The sequence below is a fragment of the Otolemur garnettii genome, unplaced genomic scaffold (assembly GCF_000181295.1).
Source record: "Otolemur garnettii isolate 467f Iridium unplaced genomic scaffold, OtoGar3 scaffold00043, whole genome shotgun sequence".
In the NCBI taxonomy this organism is placed as follows: Eukaryota; Metazoa; Chordata; class Mammalia; order Primates; family Galagidae; genus Otolemur; species Otolemur garnettii.
In genome coordinates this window covers 6,827,454-6,842,669 of record NW_003852438.1, presented here as the reverse complement: position 1 = coordinate 6,842,669, position 15,216 = coordinate 6,827,454, and the positions used below count along the sequence as shown (strand labels likewise).

General features: G+C 51.3%; 1 protein-coding gene across 1 annotated transcript; it reads left to right on the top strand.

Moving 5' to 3' along the window:
• The first annotated feature begins 2,139 nt into the window (after positions 1-2,139).
• LOC100950523 (keratin, type II cytoskeletal 2 oral) lies at positions 2,140-11,045 on the top strand. The gene is made up of 9 exons (XM_003790626.1): positions 2,140-2,771; positions 3,788-4,008; positions 5,351-5,411; positions 6,096-6,191; positions 6,703-6,867; positions 6,965-7,090; positions 8,308-8,528; positions 10,197-10,231; positions 10,633-11,045. The coding sequence occupies exons 1-9, from the start codon at positions 2,196-2,198 to the stop codon at positions 11,043-11,045; spliced, it is 1,914 nt and encodes a 637-aa protein (XP_003790674.1). The 5' UTR covers positions 2,140-2,195.
• The last annotated feature ends 4,171 nt before the right edge of the window (positions 11,046-15,216 follow it).

Genomic DNA, 15,216 nt, shown 5'->3' with positions numbered 1-15,216 from the left:
GAACACTCAAGCCCATCCTCTGAAGATTTTTGTTCATAGGACTAGGTGGGAGCTGGGTCTAGGCATTAGACTCTTAGATGTTGGCCATCAGTTGGTTAATTCTGGCTGTAGTGTGCTTGCCTGTGCTCAGAGCTGGACATTCAGAACAGGCAGGACTCAGGCCCTTCTCTCAAGGAGCTCAGGGCATAGAGGGTAATGCTCAGTAAACAGACAAGTGCAATTTGTTCCAGGGCCATGATGGGAAAAGTACCGGGTGGGAAAACAGGGAGGGGTGTCTGACCCAGATGAGGTGTGAGCACTGGGAGGACAGCCTACCTGCTAGATCGGAGCCAGGGCCCAGACATGACACATGCTCCCACCCTAAGATGAGTGGGGCCCTTGAGCTGACTCTACTAGCTGGTTGGAGCCCCCCCGCTTCCTGTCCCTTCCTGCTCCTGGATCCAGAGATCACCTGCTGTCGGTCTAGGATGGAAAGTAGGGGGGTTGGTCTGAGACCCCTCCCCTGCCATGTCCCCTCCTCTTCCCAACCCTCACACTTATTTGCTCCATATCATGAGCTTCCCTTTCCCATGGTCCAAACATGTTAGTTCCATTTTATTTTATTTATTTATTTATTTATTTTTTTTGAGACGGAGCCTCAAGCTATCCCCCTGGGTAGAGTGCCATGGCATCATGCTCACAGCAACCTCCAACTCCTGGGCTCAAGCGATTCTCCTGCCTCAGCCTCCCAAGTAGCTGGGACTACAGGCGTCCGCCACAACGCCTGGCCATTTTTTGGTTGCAGCCATCATTGTTGCTTGGCTGGCCTGGGCTGGAGATTCGAACCCGCCACCTTAGGTGTATGTGGCTGGCGCCTTAGCCGCTTGAGCCACAGGCGCCGAGCCGTTAGTTCCATTTTACACTTTAGTTTCATTTTACACTTTAGTTTCTTTCCCATAAGCAGCATTTCCCAGCTCAAACTCTAGGCTTAGGGCAGGGTGTGGTGGTTCACACCTGTAATCCTAGAACTCTGGGAGGCTGAGGCAGGTGGATTGCTTGAGCACAGGAGTTCAAGACCAGCCTCAACAAGAGTGAGACCCTGTCTCTACTAAAAATAGAAAAAAAATGGCTCGGCACCTGTGGCTCAGGTGGCTAAGGTGCCAGCCACATACACCTGAGCTGGTGGGTTTGAATCCAGCCCGGGCCCGCCAAACAATGATGATGGCTGCAACCAAAAAATAGCCGGGCGTTGTGGCGGGCACCTGTGGTTCCAGCTACTTGGGAGGCTGAGGCAGGAGACTTGCTTGAGCCCAGGAGTTGGAGGTTGCTATGAGCTGTGATGCCACAGCACTCCATCCAGGGGGACAGCTTGAGGCTCTGTCTCGAAAAAAAAACTAGCTAGTGTTGTGGCTGGAGCTTGAAGTCTCAGCTACTTGGAAAGCTGAGGCTAGGAGTTTAGGTTGCTGTGAGCTAAGGCTGCTGTGAGTTAGGCTGACACTATGGCAATCTAGTCTGGGCAACACAGTAAGATTCTGTCTCACCCCTCCACCCCTAAACCCTCCAGGTTTGCTTAGATGGATGTCTTTGGCTGGGGTGGTAGCAGAGTGGACCTTGTGGAGTCAGTGCACCTCTTACCCCTCACCCCTACTCTAGGCTCTCTCTGACACATTGGACACAGGTGAAATGTCACCAGAAGACAGTGCCCAACAATGGGAGAAACAGGCTCAGCCAGTACAGGAGCCTGGACACTGTGGCACCAAGGGAGGGACCCAGCCCACCTGGAAAGGTTGTGCGGTCCTCAGCCTCTGTGTCATGTTGCTGAGTGGCTCCTAATCCCCTAGTGTCTAAAGCCGATTCATCCTGCTGGATCAGGTGCTGCTTGAGTTCCCTAAGACCCTTGAGGAAATCACACAAGGGGAGGGAGGAGCTCTAGCATTTTGTCAACTGAGGCAAGTTTGGGTGATTAAGCTAAGAAAGCAAAACCATTTTGGCCCAGAGGATTATCTTTGAGGTGTGCTGGGAACCAAGAAGTAACTTATTGCCTGCAAGGCAAACCAAACCCAAGATGACTCTTGACTAATTGCTTGCTTCTCCTCTGCCAAGCCAGGCTCTCTGGTATATAAAGGCCAGCCTCCTCTGCCCTCCTCATCCTCTGCCTTCATCCCTCTCCTCTCCTGCTAAGTGACTACTAGCTCACCTCCAAGCTTTCCCTCATCATGAACAGACAAGTCTGCAAGAAATCCTTCAGTGGTGGGAGCCAGGGCTTCTCTGGCCACTCTGCCGTGGTCTCCAGCAGCAGCAGGATGAGCTGTGTGGCCCGCTCTGGGGGAGTCAGTGGAGGGGCCTGTGGGCTACGCAGTGGAGCAGGTGGCTTTGGCAGTCGCAGCCTCTACAACCTGGGAGGCAACAAGAGCATCTCCATCAGCGTGGCAGGTGGTGGCTCCCGGGCTGGTGGCTTTGGTGGAGGGCGGAGCAGCTGTGGCTTTGGAGGTGGTTATGGAAGTGGCTTTGGAGGAGATTATGGAGGTGGCTTTGGTGGTGGCCTTGGTGGTGGCAGAGGTATGGGAGGTGGTTTTGGAGGAACTGGCTTTGGAGGAGCTGGCTACTTCGGTGGACATGGTGGCTTTGGTGGCCCTGGTGGCTTCCCTGGGGGAATCCAGGAAGTAACTGTCAACCAGAGCCTCCTGCAGCCCCTGAATGTGGAGATTGACCCCCAGATTGGGCAAGTAAAGGCCCAGGAGCGGGAGCAGATCAAGACCCTTAACAACAAGTTTGCCTCCTTCATCGACAAGGTGAGGGTGAAGCTGGAGGCTTGGGCTGTCAGGAGGATGGTGTGGAAAGACACTAGTGGGACCTGTGAGGCACGAAGACAGGGGTCCTGGCTCTTGTCCTGGCTTTGTCTTGGTCCGTACAGGACAGTGGGCATGCCTCTCTTGCTCTTTGGGCCTTGTTTTTCTGGTTGATAAATCGGGGAAGGATCCCTGGTCCTACTTTCCTTTGAGGAATTAAACAAAGGAAAATGAGTTAAAGAGATCAGTGCAGTTAACTTTCAATTCCTCTTGAAAAGCAATGCGTGATAACTCAAACTAACTGGCAATCAAAATCACAGCAATACAAACCTTGCAGCTGCCTGTAAATGATGAGTATGGACAGTGGACTCACCTTCCAAATGATGCTGCGCTCTGCCATGTTAAACTGCACTGGGGCAGTGGTGGGAGTGCCGAGTCTGTGGGGGACGAGTCCAGGACCACAGGGAAACCTAGGTCAGCTGCAAGCCAAGTAACTGCGAGGTCTTCCTATGTAGAACTTCTACACAAGTGTCAGATCCTTTTCAATAAAGACTGCTTTCACTGGCTTTAGGGAGCTGAAAAAGCTCACATCTAAAAAGTTACAAATAACTTTTCTTATACTGGCCTCCTTTAGTTGTATTCTGAAGGATCTCAGCACACCTAAGTCAGTCCCAGGTTCAATTCATAGCTTTGTCACTAGGTAGACATGTCATTTTGGGTGACTCAAACCCTTTGAGCCCCATTTGCCTCATCTACAAAATGGGGATTGTAACCCCTTCTTTGCAGGTCATTGCGAGGACTGAGAAAGATATATGAACATAGCAAGTGAAGCATAAGTGCTCAACAGATTCCAGGTCTACCTTTTCTAAATCTTCATCCTTCAGAGGCAGAGGCATCCTACAGAGGCAACTGTAGCGTGAAGGAAGAGCTGGTTTTATTTTCCACATTTCCATCATTTGGGATGGTTGGCTCAAGCGCCCAACTCAAGAGGCTGACTCCTTTCCTTCCTCCCAATGCAGGTGCGGTTCCTGGAGCAGCAGAATAAGGTCCTGGAGACAAAGTGGGAGCTGCTACAGCAACAGACCACGGGCTCCGGCTCCGGCCCCAGCAACCTGGAGCCTTTCTTTGAATCCTACATCAGCTTTCTGCGCCAGCAGGTGGATTCGCTTCTGGGAGAGAGGGGGAACCTGGAGGGAGAGCTGAGGAACATGCAGGGCCTGGTGGAAGACTTCAAAAAGAAGTGAGGGCTCCCACTGGGTGTTTCCCCTGGGGGATTAGCAGGGAGGTGCGGTCCTGTTAGGGATTTCAGCTGTTCCTGGCTGTACCTTCAGTCAATACTCTGGGCTGGATTTACTGAGTGAAGCGTGACCACACAGAAGGGGGTGAGAGGGTGGGGACTGAGACTCCCACAGGGCTGATTATTGCAGATTTTCTGGTCTCCAGGCAGCCCCCTGCTGTACCTGCCCAGATGGACCCAGAGTCCTCCCGCAGTCTAGAGCTCTATAGGATGGGGAGCCCTCTACACTTGGCTATATATAGGAATCACCTTGGAAGCTTGTCAATAGTGCATATTCCTGAATTCCACTCTTAGATATCCCAAATCAGTAGGTGTGGAGCAGGTCTGGGGAGGCTGAGTGCTCCCAAGTCCCTAGGAATTCTAGCAGATGGTCCAGGGCTGCATTCTATAAAGTGCTCTTTCAATGTGTCCCCTTAAATCTCCTATTTCTGAGGCTTTGTCAGTCCCCCCCATTCCAAATTGCAGATCATATCCTCTGAGGTCTGTGAGAGGTAAACTGGTCCTCTCAAAGAAGAAGGGAGGGACATCCCTAGGGGTCAGGACATCCCTGGGTTGGGTCTGCTCTGGAGAGGACCTATTCCTGGTGGGCACCCGCCCTGTGGCAGGCTCCGTGATGGGCTCTGGGAATCCACAGCAACTCAGCTCCATGTTCCCCAGAAACCTCTTTTCTCCTAGAACCATTCCAATTCTTCAGTCTTTATGAAATTCAAACTAGTAAGAGATTATAGTTTTCAACAGGCTAGAAGTACTCAGAAGGCGTGAGTTCATTCTCATCCCACATTCCTGTAGGAAGCAGCAACTGTAATTAAGGGAAACAGAAGCTGAGAGGCAGACATGGGTGGGGAGAGCAGACATCTCTTTGGCGTGCTCATTCTGCTTTGCGAGGTCAACCAGAGAGCCCAGGCAGATAGTTAGGCTCTTCGAAGTCTCCCTGCTCCCTGACTGCCCACACTACTGCCTGTCGGGGGCTTTAGAGGAAAGAGGGCGAGACAGGACCGTGATGCTGCAAGGTCTCCAGACAGGACCAGCTACGTAATTTGCAGCTCTCAGTGAAAAGGGATACAAGGTCCTTGTTAAAAATTATCAAGAATTTCAAGGTGGCATCAGCAGAGCATTCAGTCAAGTCTGAGGACCTACTGAGGCCAGGGTCCTGTGTACTACACCGGTCACCACCCGTGAAGTTGTCGGGCCTCTGCCTGGGGAGGTCAGCATGAGTGCCTGCGATCCTTAGCTCTGTCTTTCAGTTCTGAAATCACTGTCCCAATGTGTCCTCTTTCTGCTCCAGGTATGAAGATGAGATCAACAAACGCACTTCTGCAGAGAACGAGTTTGTGGGGCTCAAGAAGGTAGGGGAGCGAGGATGGCACATCCACATTCCCTTTCTGGGAGGGCTCGCACGGCGAGAACAGAGCCAGCTGCTCTGGGCACAGTGGCGCTGTGCTGGGTGCAGAATTTATATTTTTCTTTACATTTTTGGGAATAAAGTGATGAAGGAAGCTGCTAGAAGTACACTGCCCTAGGGAAGATACCTTAAAATGCTACTGCAACTCAGGAACTGATTATTAAAGTGAACTCATGACAGGCATTTCATGGGCAGCACAAATCAAGGTTTTTCCTGTAAATGCACCCTGGAAGTTAACAGCCAACAAATATTTGGCTCATATTTGAACTAATCACCATCGTGATGAGGTAGTGAGGATACCCTCATTTCTATTCAGAAGCTTGAATTTTTGGTACTACATAACCCAAGTCACATAAATACTGTGATTTGTTCTATCCTAAAACTAGGCGGTTACTCTGTGCCTGGCTAATAGGCTTTGTATGTTGTTAAAGCACTGGGGTTTGGTTGACCCAAGTAATTAAAAGAAAACCAAAATGTTTTTCTTCACTTTAAAAGGCAGGTGAGAAGTCACAAGGGGGAGGTGCTGGAGGGGATAGGGGAGGGGCAAAGAAGAGATGAAGGCTTAGGAAGCAGCCCTTAGGGGTGAGGGGAGCGGAGGGTCATTCTTTTGTTCTGACGGCCCCTTCAGGATGTGGATGCGGCTTACATGAACAAGGTGGAGCTGCAGGCCAAAGCGGACTCCCTGACGGATGAAGTCAACTTCCTGAGGACCCTCTATGATATGGTAATTCCTTGGTTTGCCGAGCTCCAGAGCCCTCCTGTCTGATCTTCCCAAACATGTGTCCCAAGGGCAAATTTAGGGGCCAGTCAAGCGCCAGGACCCTCACAGAGTCAACAATAGGGCTTGGAACTCACTTCTGCCCCAGCCAGGAAATGTTCACTCAGCCAGCGCAGACCTGGCACATAGGCCAGGGTCCTTCTCTGTCCTCAGCCCATTTTGTTCTCTGTCCGGCTCCTACCCCAGAGTCATTGCTAGTCTCTTCATAATACTCCTCCCTACTGACGGCCCATGGAGCCGCCACAGCAGGGCTTACTGGCTGATACTTTCAGGCTGACAACCAGTTTATATTGGCATAGTTCTGGCATCCTTTTAGGCTACAGCAGTGTCTGAAGTGCAAGCTTATTTTTCTAACAATCCCACCTCCAGCCCATCCTTGGGGCATCTCTGCTAGTAGAGGATTCCTGCACCTCCTGGGTCAGGGGATGGGGAAAGTGACTATCCACATTTCTTGCAGGAGCTGTCCCAGATGCAGAGCCATGTCAGTGACACATCTGTGGTGCTGTCTATGGACAACAACCGCTGCCTGGACCTGGACAGCATCATCGCCGAAGTCCGCGCCCAGTATGAGGACATTGCCCAGAGGAGCAAGGCTGAGGCTGAGGCGCTGTACCAGACCAAGGTGGGAGCCCTCCCCTTGTCCCTATAGGGCCCGATGACTTTCATCTAGTGTGCACTACCACTTTACCAAGCCATGTGGATTGTTTGTCTGCTTTCAGCTGGGGGAGCTGCAGACCACAGCTGGCAGACACGGGGATGACCTGAGGAGCACCAAGAGTGAGATCATGGAGCTTAACAGGATGATCCAGAGGCTGCGGGCTGAGATAGAGAGTGTCAAGAAGCAGGTGGGGATGGGTCTAACGTGGAGATCTTTGGGGTCTTCTGGGCTCTGATGAGAAGGAGAAGCAGCAGCCCCTCTGCCACGTGCTGTCTCTGTCTCTTCTTGGAGTCACGCAGTCTCTGAGGATGTCTGTTCTCCCAGATGTTCCCCTGGAGCTTGGGCTTCTTGGAATGTTCCCCAAGGAGAGATGCTGGCCCATTCTGCTTGCCCAGCAGATCCTACAACTGCAGTGCTGGCCTTATACACTAAGCCCTCAGCGGGATCTGCCCTCTGTGAAGCTCCTGCTCACACTCTTCTCACACGCTGATGACCGCTCTGCATTAGTGGAATGAAGTGATTAAGCAAGGGAGTTTTTTTTTGAGACAGAGCCTCAAGCTGTTGCCCTGGGTAGGGTGCCGTGGCATCACAGCTCATAGCAACCTCCAACTGCTGGGCTTAAGCGATTCTCTTGACTCAGCCTCCCAAATAGCTGAGACTACAGGCGCCTGCGACAATGCCCAGCTATTTTTTGGTTGTAGTTGTCATTGTCATTTGGCAGGCCCGGGCTGGATTTGAACCCACTAGCTCTGGTGTATGTGGCTGGAGTCTTAGCCACTTGAGCTACAGGCACTGAGCCAAAGGAGTTTTTTTTTTAATAGTCTTGCAAAAAAGATCAGAGACTAACCAGACCAGTACTACATTTACTGGCCTAGGACAGCAACTCAGTGTTTCTTTTCTTTTCTTTTTTTTTTTTTTTTTGAGACAGAGCCTCAAGCTGTCCCCCTGGGTAGAGTGCCGTGGCATTACAGCTCACAGCAACCTCCAACTCCTGGGCTCAAGCGAGTCTCCTGCCTCCGCCTCCCAAGTAGCTGGGACCACAGGCGCCCGCCACAACGCCCGGCTATTTTTTGGTTGCAGCCGTCATTGTTGTTTGGCGGGTCCAGGCTGGGGATTCGAACCCGCCACCTTAGGTGTACGTGGCTGGTGCCTTAGCCGGTTGAGCTATAGGCGCCGAGCCAGTGTTTCTTTTCTTGATGAGACATTGAGTTGATTTTAATGGGCCAAAGATGAACTAACCAGTTTCAAAATTTACTTCTGTTTTCTGAGCATGCTCCACTGGGATTTCCAAGGATGAGGATGAAGGGGATGAAGGGATGCTGGATGGGGGAGGAGATCTCTCAGGAAAGGTGAATGTGTGTCTCCTGGTCATTATGCCCATTGATCTTCTACCTCCCGCCCCAGAACTCCAACCTGCAGACGGCCATTGCGGAAGCTGAGCAGCGTGGGGAGATGGCCCTCAAGGACGCCAATGCCAAGCTCCAAGAGCTTCAGGCTGCCCTACAAAAGGCCAAGGATGACCTGGCCCGGCTGCTGCGTGACTACCAGGAGCTGATGAATGTCAAACTTGCCCTGGACGTGGAGATCGCCACCTACCGCAAGCTGCTGGAGGGTGAGGAGTGCAGGTGAGTGGTCATGATTTTATTTATTGATTGATCTTTGGGACAAAGTCTTTGTCACCCTTGGTAGAGTGCGGTGACATCACAACTCACAGCAACCTCAAACTCTTGGGATCAAGCAATTCTCTTGCCTCAGCTTCCCAAGTAGCTGGGACTACAGGCACCTGCCACAATGCCCTCCTTTTTTATTAGAGACAAGGTCTCACTCTGGCTCAGGCTGGTCTCGAACTCCTGAGCTCAGGCAATCTACTCGCCTCAGCCTCAAGTGACCTTTGGTAAGAAAGGGAGAGAGATGATACGAAGAACACAGATTAAAAAAGGGCAAGGAGTCTCTTGAATGGCAGGGTTAAGGATTCGAGTCCCACTATTTAACATCAGTCAAGATCATCCAATTCTCTGGTTTATCATGAATGTCAGGATTACATTATCCACCTCTATTGATCTCCGCTATGTGCAATGTGTAAGGAAAATCCTCTGGAGTTGTGACAAAAGTTTTAGACCAGTGCTGTCCACTGGGACTTTCTGAGGTGACCAAATTGTTCTATTCTTGTGCTAAGACAGTAGCCATTAGCCACTTGAGCCACTTCAGCCACTTAAACACTTGAAATGTGCCCAGTACAACTGAGGAACCAAGTTTTATTTTTAATTGCCTTCAATAGCTTCATGCAGCTAGTGGTTCCTATATGGGAAAGCCCAGTCCAGACAATGCTATAACTCCCCGCCCCTGAAGCTGAGTCTATAGAGGGAAATGGTTGACACACACTCTTGAAAAATAACGCAACATTGAGCGAGAGACAAAGGCTTAATGAGTGGACATCAGATGCTAAAGGAGTGTCAAGAATTGAGGGCTCTCTCTGCGGACCACTGCTCCATGCATCCCGTGTGCAGAGCCTCTGTCCTCAGCCGGCTCACAATCTGACAGAGGCAGCAGGTCCCAAGTATGAGAAGAAAGGGTTTCTTATGAGTCTCTATAGAAAAGAGTGAGAGCGAAGATGGTATTAGGTGTATTGGGAGTCGTGGGGTGAGGCGGGAGTGGTTAACACCAGTGGGCACACGGTGGCAAGGTGGGCAGACACATTCTCTGTCTGCTCAGACAGGTGGGCGTGTCTGCTCTGTGAATTAGAATAAGGCATGGGAAGCTGGGCAGTGTGGGTGGGACATTTCCATCATGTGTGGAGCTAACACTCTATCAGATTTTCTCCACCTTGAATAACCACTGTCACCTCCACATCTCCCCAGGAGGGCTCACTGGGGAAGGCTTCCTGGAAAATGGAAGTTGGGAGTAAGCCAGGGCTGGGGAAAGAAGAAAGGGAATGGCCTGCTAAGGTGGGAAGACGGTCTCAGTAGGGATGAGAAGTGAGGACAGGCTAATTAAGCTGGGGTTGGGAGCTGGGTAGTTTGCCTGGAGTAATCTTTAGGCTAAGGGAAAAAGAGTAGGAAGATGGAGAGGTGGGGTGTGGTTGGTAAAGGTACTGGAAGTCTTAACCCCTGAAGCAGACCCCCATTTTTTGGAAGCTAAGGTTATGGAAACAGGTTTGAAATGGCCTTTCTTCTTCCAGGAGCCTGACCCTTAGTAGGGCCAAGGAGAAGGTATGGCTCCCAAGGTTGTGAACCCTCAGCTCTGTGACTATTCACTCACTGCAGAAATAATTCATGTCTCCTCTTCCTTTCCAGGATGTCGGGAGAGTGTCAGAGTGCTGTGAGCATTTGTAAGTAACTCATTTAAAAACTTTCTCCTGGGGTTGTAAAAAGGGCTAGAAACAGCCTTACCAGCTGACCTTCAGAATAGAGGCCTGACCCATTCAAAGAGGCCAGGCCACCTGAAGGCATCTAGGGTCTCAGGCACAGTCACCACTCTACCCCCAGTGAAAGTGGCAATATTTTAGTCCAAAGCTGAAAACCCAGTGGTCTTGGGGAGTTCCCTAGGTTGGAGAATCTGCAGTTTTTCTGAATACTTCTGGTTCTGGTTCTGGGAAAGGTCGCCTTCTCACTGCTAACAGAGCTATCAGAGGAATTTAGCATCTTCCTCTAAGTCACAGCCAAGCAGGGCAGACGTGGGCCACCAGCATAACAAGTGTCCCTCCTGAATCGAGTGTCTGTCCTTCTGCAGCTGTGGTCAGCAATGTCTCCAGCACAAGCAGCAGCACCAGTGGTAGCCGTGGAGGCTTTGGAGGGGTCAGTGGTGGCAGCAGCAGTGGCTACAGAGGCAGCAGCGGTGGCTATGGAGGAGTCAGTGGCGGCGGCAGCAGCAGCAGCAGCTACAGAGGGGTCAGCAGCGGCAGCAGCAGCACCTTTGGAGGGGCCAGCGGTGGCAGCAGCGGGGGCAGGGGCAGCAGCGGGGCTTACCAGAGCGGCAGCAGGCTCGGTGGTGCAGGCAGCAGCTCTGTGAGCCAGAGTGGAGTGGGCTCCTCCTCTGGCAGCATCCAGACCTCTGGAGGCAGTGGCTACAAGTCCGGCAGTGGAGGCAGCACCAGTGTCCGCTTTTCCCAGACCACCAGTTCCAGCCAGCACTGTACCAAGTAATGGATCCTCTGGGCCGCAATTCCACACCCGCCTGCTTCCCTCTCAGCCCGCAACAGCACATCCCACTCTCTGCCTGGCCCCAGTAGATACCCATGGTGCAACCATGCTTTCCCTCAAGTTCCCTGGAGAAGGGGCTGACCTCCTGGCTCCTCCGTCCTCCCCTGGGCCTTGGGGGTCCAGCTTCTAGTCTGGGATGATGATGCTTCTGGAAGAGTCCCCATGTCCCTTACTTTGGACAGCAACACCTGAACCCAAGCCACTTTGGGCTTTCCCGGCCTGTTCCCACTCTGGCATCTCTCTTTCTCACTGGGAGCCTCTGGTCTGAAGCCGGCACATCTCAGGACCATGGAGGAGGGCAGTGCTGTGGGTACAGTGCTGAGGGGGGATGGTCAGCATCTCCACACTGGTGCCCAGGGAGCCTTCCCCACATCTGGGCATCATATCCCGACTCACTTCTGTCCCCTAATTCCTTGAGCTGTGGATCTTCTGGTGATGAGTGTGTCATACTTTCTTTTCTCAATAAATTGCGCTGTATTTCATATTGTGGTGTTTGGTTTCCATTCCAAGAGTCACAGAATAGATCAAGGTCCTGAAGTGAAGGGAGATGAGGCAGAGGTTGTGGTCTTCTAGAAGTTCAGCAGTGGGTAGAAAGACCACTGAACAGCCTGGCTTCTCTTTTCTATTTGGCTGGGCTCCTGTGATAGGTCTGCTTTAGAGTATTTATGTTGTTTAAGTGGAGACTTTCCTCACTCCTGAAGTGGGCATTCCATCCAGCCTGAGCAGGCCTCTGCGATCCAGGCTTGAAGGAAGAGGGTTCTACAGTTCATTAGAGGGACTGATCCCATTGGGACTTCAGCTTTTTTTCTCTACTCAGCCAGACACAGAATAAATTCTCTTTCTGCACACAGCTCCTGGGATCTGAAAGGGCAATACATAACACCCTCTTTTCCTTGCACAGGTTTTGGGGCAATTAAAAAATAAGACAAAAGAATGAGCAGACGGAGACACAGTATTGCCTTCATCACCAACAAAGCAGATATTGGCAATGTACCTTATGCTTTGGGTGGAAAGGGTTTCCTATTGCAGGACCTCAGGGTTGGGCTTGATTTCCCACCTGGGCAGAGGCAGCACAGGGCCACTGCAGCCTTCCCTGGAGGGTCAGACCCCTCATGGTAGGGGAGTGCAGAGGACAGCAGAACACAAGCTCACTGAGGACAGCCAGTGCCTAGAGACAGAGGGACGCTGCTGTGCACACCCAGAAATTCCTTCCAAAGTCACAGATCAGGCAAGAGAGTGGGTGGGCGGGTGACACTGGAGAAGCTCACTTCAGGTGGATGTGAAATGAGGAACAGGGATGATGTGTGCCTGCCCTTACACCAGCATTTCCACCATTCTTGGCTTGGCACCTGTAGCTCGGTGGCTAGGGCGCCACACACACCAGAGTTGGCAGATTGGCACCCAGTCCAGGCCTGCCAAACAACAATGACAATTACAACCAAAAAATAGCTGGGTGTTGTGGCAGGCACCTGTAGTCCCAGCTAGTTGGGGGCTGAGGCAAGAGAATCGCTTAAACCCAAGAGTTGGAGGTTGCTGTGAGCTGTGATGCCACAGCACTCTACCAAGGGTGACATAGTGAGACTCTGTCTAAAAAAAAAAAGGAAGTTGAAACCTGAACCTAGGGAGGACAGGGTAACGAGACAGCCACTGAGGGAAACTGGGAAATTGAGGGCTTCAGGGAGATGACATTAGGATCCATACTCCTCCTCACCCCAACCAATCCCATCTGCATGCCCAGAAGTGTGGAAGATACTAATTTGTAAGTCACCATAGGTCAGAGCTGGACTAATGAGAGGGCATCTGTGTATTTGTCTGGTGTCCGAGGAGAGCACCAGCCCCTGGTTTTCATATTCCTGAGCTTGAGTTGGGCCTTGGACTCCCAAGCGTAGCAGCCCTGGCCTCAAGACTTGGAGGAGACAATATTTTAAAATTCTTACACTTGAGAGTTGAATAAATCTTTGCCTATCGTTTCAAGGCCTATCGGCAGGAGGCAGCTTCTTTCCCCACTTCCCCTCAGCCCAGCTCTGGGTGCTCTGAGCAGCAGCGGCAGCTCGGCATTGCTCCTCTCACTGGTCTTCTAGAGATGCTGCAAGAAACATGACCAACCTCTAGGAAAACACTACGGGCTCGAGGCTGACTTTCCTGGCTCAACCCAACTTCTCGTCAGACACTGGAACAGCAGCTGCTTCAGTCTCTATCCATCTGCTCCATGTGTGTTGAGAGCTTGGTCCCGGGTGTTATCTCAGGGCCCTGCATAGTGGGTAGGGATGTGTGCCTGCCCTGCCCAGTGAAATTTTGGTGGCCAACTGAAAGAATGAATAGAGATGAGTAAGGAAAGTGGCACCTCCTTCCACTAAATGAGTAGAAGATGGGACAGCTCACATTCCAAGGCAGGATGGAGCTGAAAGTTTGTGGTGAGGGCCCAGGACCGTCTCTTGAACTCTCGTGAAAGGAATGGTGGAGGGAACTATCACAGGAGGTAGGGGAAGACTTAGGATACTTAGAATTAGGGGAGGGGGCCCATCAGGAAAGGCGTGTTGGAGAGGAAGCTTGGAGCTGGCCTGGGAAGGAAAGCGTGTCTGGGCAATGTAGAGGAAGGCCACGGGGACAGTGTTTAGTTACCCAGAGCAAATCCTAGCAGAATTCCAGGACTAGCATCATATTCTGTGTTCCTGACACAGGCTGGGACTTAGCCATGTACCACTGGGCAGGACAGTGGGAACTACCCGATGAGGGCATTGTGTCTGAGGCTAGGCTAAAGGCTGGGGAGAAGGGAACACATCTAAGCCCAGCAGAATCTGGCAATCCTGAGCTAAACCTTGATGAATCCCTTAATCCATCTCCCATTTGAAGACAAACCTCAAGAGTTCCTTTCTTTCGAAGGCAGCCAGAGTGGGTAGAGTAGGTATTTATCTGTGTGGAATGGTCAGAGAGGTGACGGGAGCCTTGCTGAATTGATACTTGAAATCCTACCCAATGTCTTTAGGATTAAACCATCCGTCTCCTGGTGGCCACTGCGTCTTTATTTTCCATCCTTTATCTTTTATTCTTTATCCTTCACTCACCTCCCTTTTAGAGATCTTTTCCTAAATTAAAAGAGCAATGTATACTCATAGCAAATATACATAAAATTTAGCAAAATAAAAGAATATCTCTAAGAGACAAAGACAAGCTAGAACCTGTAAGGAGAGGGCAACTTGGATGAAAAGGGTTTTACACTGATGTTATAGAGTGGGTATTGATAAGACTGAGGAAAAGTCCCTCAAGGGGGCCCAGAGACTGTCCTCTACACCATGAGCGTGCAGTCTCCAGCTTGTTTTGCTTTTTTTCTTGCTGGAGGTGCTGGTGTTGGTGTGTCCTCTTCCTCTGGGGAGACAGATCCTTGCACCACCACAGCTCCTGGCAAGTTGCCAGTGGCCAGTCCCATTTATCCGAGATCCATTGTATGTTTCTGCATTGGGATGAAGAGGCAGCCCCTCTCTTCTTGGTTGTCTGAAGCAAGGACTTCAACAGCATGGGACCCACTTAGTAGTCCAGAAGCCTGGCAATTTACAATTGGGCCAGGATTAGTACCCTGTGGGGATGCTAAGAATAGAATATCAAGGACAGAACCTAACCCAATGTGGGGTGGGACGTTAGGGGCTAAGGGATGGCAGGGAAGTGGGGCCAAGTGTGCAGAGGAACCACCTCCAGAATTGTGCCTGCAGTGGTACATGAGTTGACACAGTGGGGCGAGGCTAAGAGAGAACAGAAGGACCAGAGCCCTGGGATTAGGGGCCTGTAGTGGATGTAGCATTCACTTCCTCAGCTACTGTGGTTGGCTCCTGACTGCTCGTAGCAGAATGCCTCTCAAGGCCACTAGCTGCCTTGCCTGACTATGCGCCCTCCCCAAGGGTAGGTTCAGTCCTCCATGGGATTGGTGATACCTTTGTTGTGGCCACACCAACCACGTGGCCTCAGATCTGCTTCATTTGTACCCTCACGCATTGATTCTGGAAGAACTCTCCAACCAACTTCCTTCATACGAATCTCCATCTCCACAGCTGGGAGGGAGCCCACCAGCAGGTTGCTTGACTAGGATTTGGATGGGGAGTCTGCCTCATTTCTGGTAAGA

Bases quoted from the DNA above. Each gene is read 5' to 3' on its own strand.
- LOC100950523 (XM_003790626.1), top strand. From the start codon at position 2,196: ATGAACAGACAAGTCTGCAAGAAATCCTTCAGTGGTGGGAGCCAGGGC. The intron at 5,412-6,095 runs GTAGGGGAGCGA...CGGCCCCTTCAG, and splicing joins AGTTTGTGGGGCTCAAGAAG to GATGTGGATGCGGCTTACAT. The intron at 10,232-10,632 runs GTAAGTAACTCA...GTCCTTCTGCAG, and splicing joins TCAGAGTGCTGTGAGCATTT to CTGTGGTCAGCAATGTCTCC.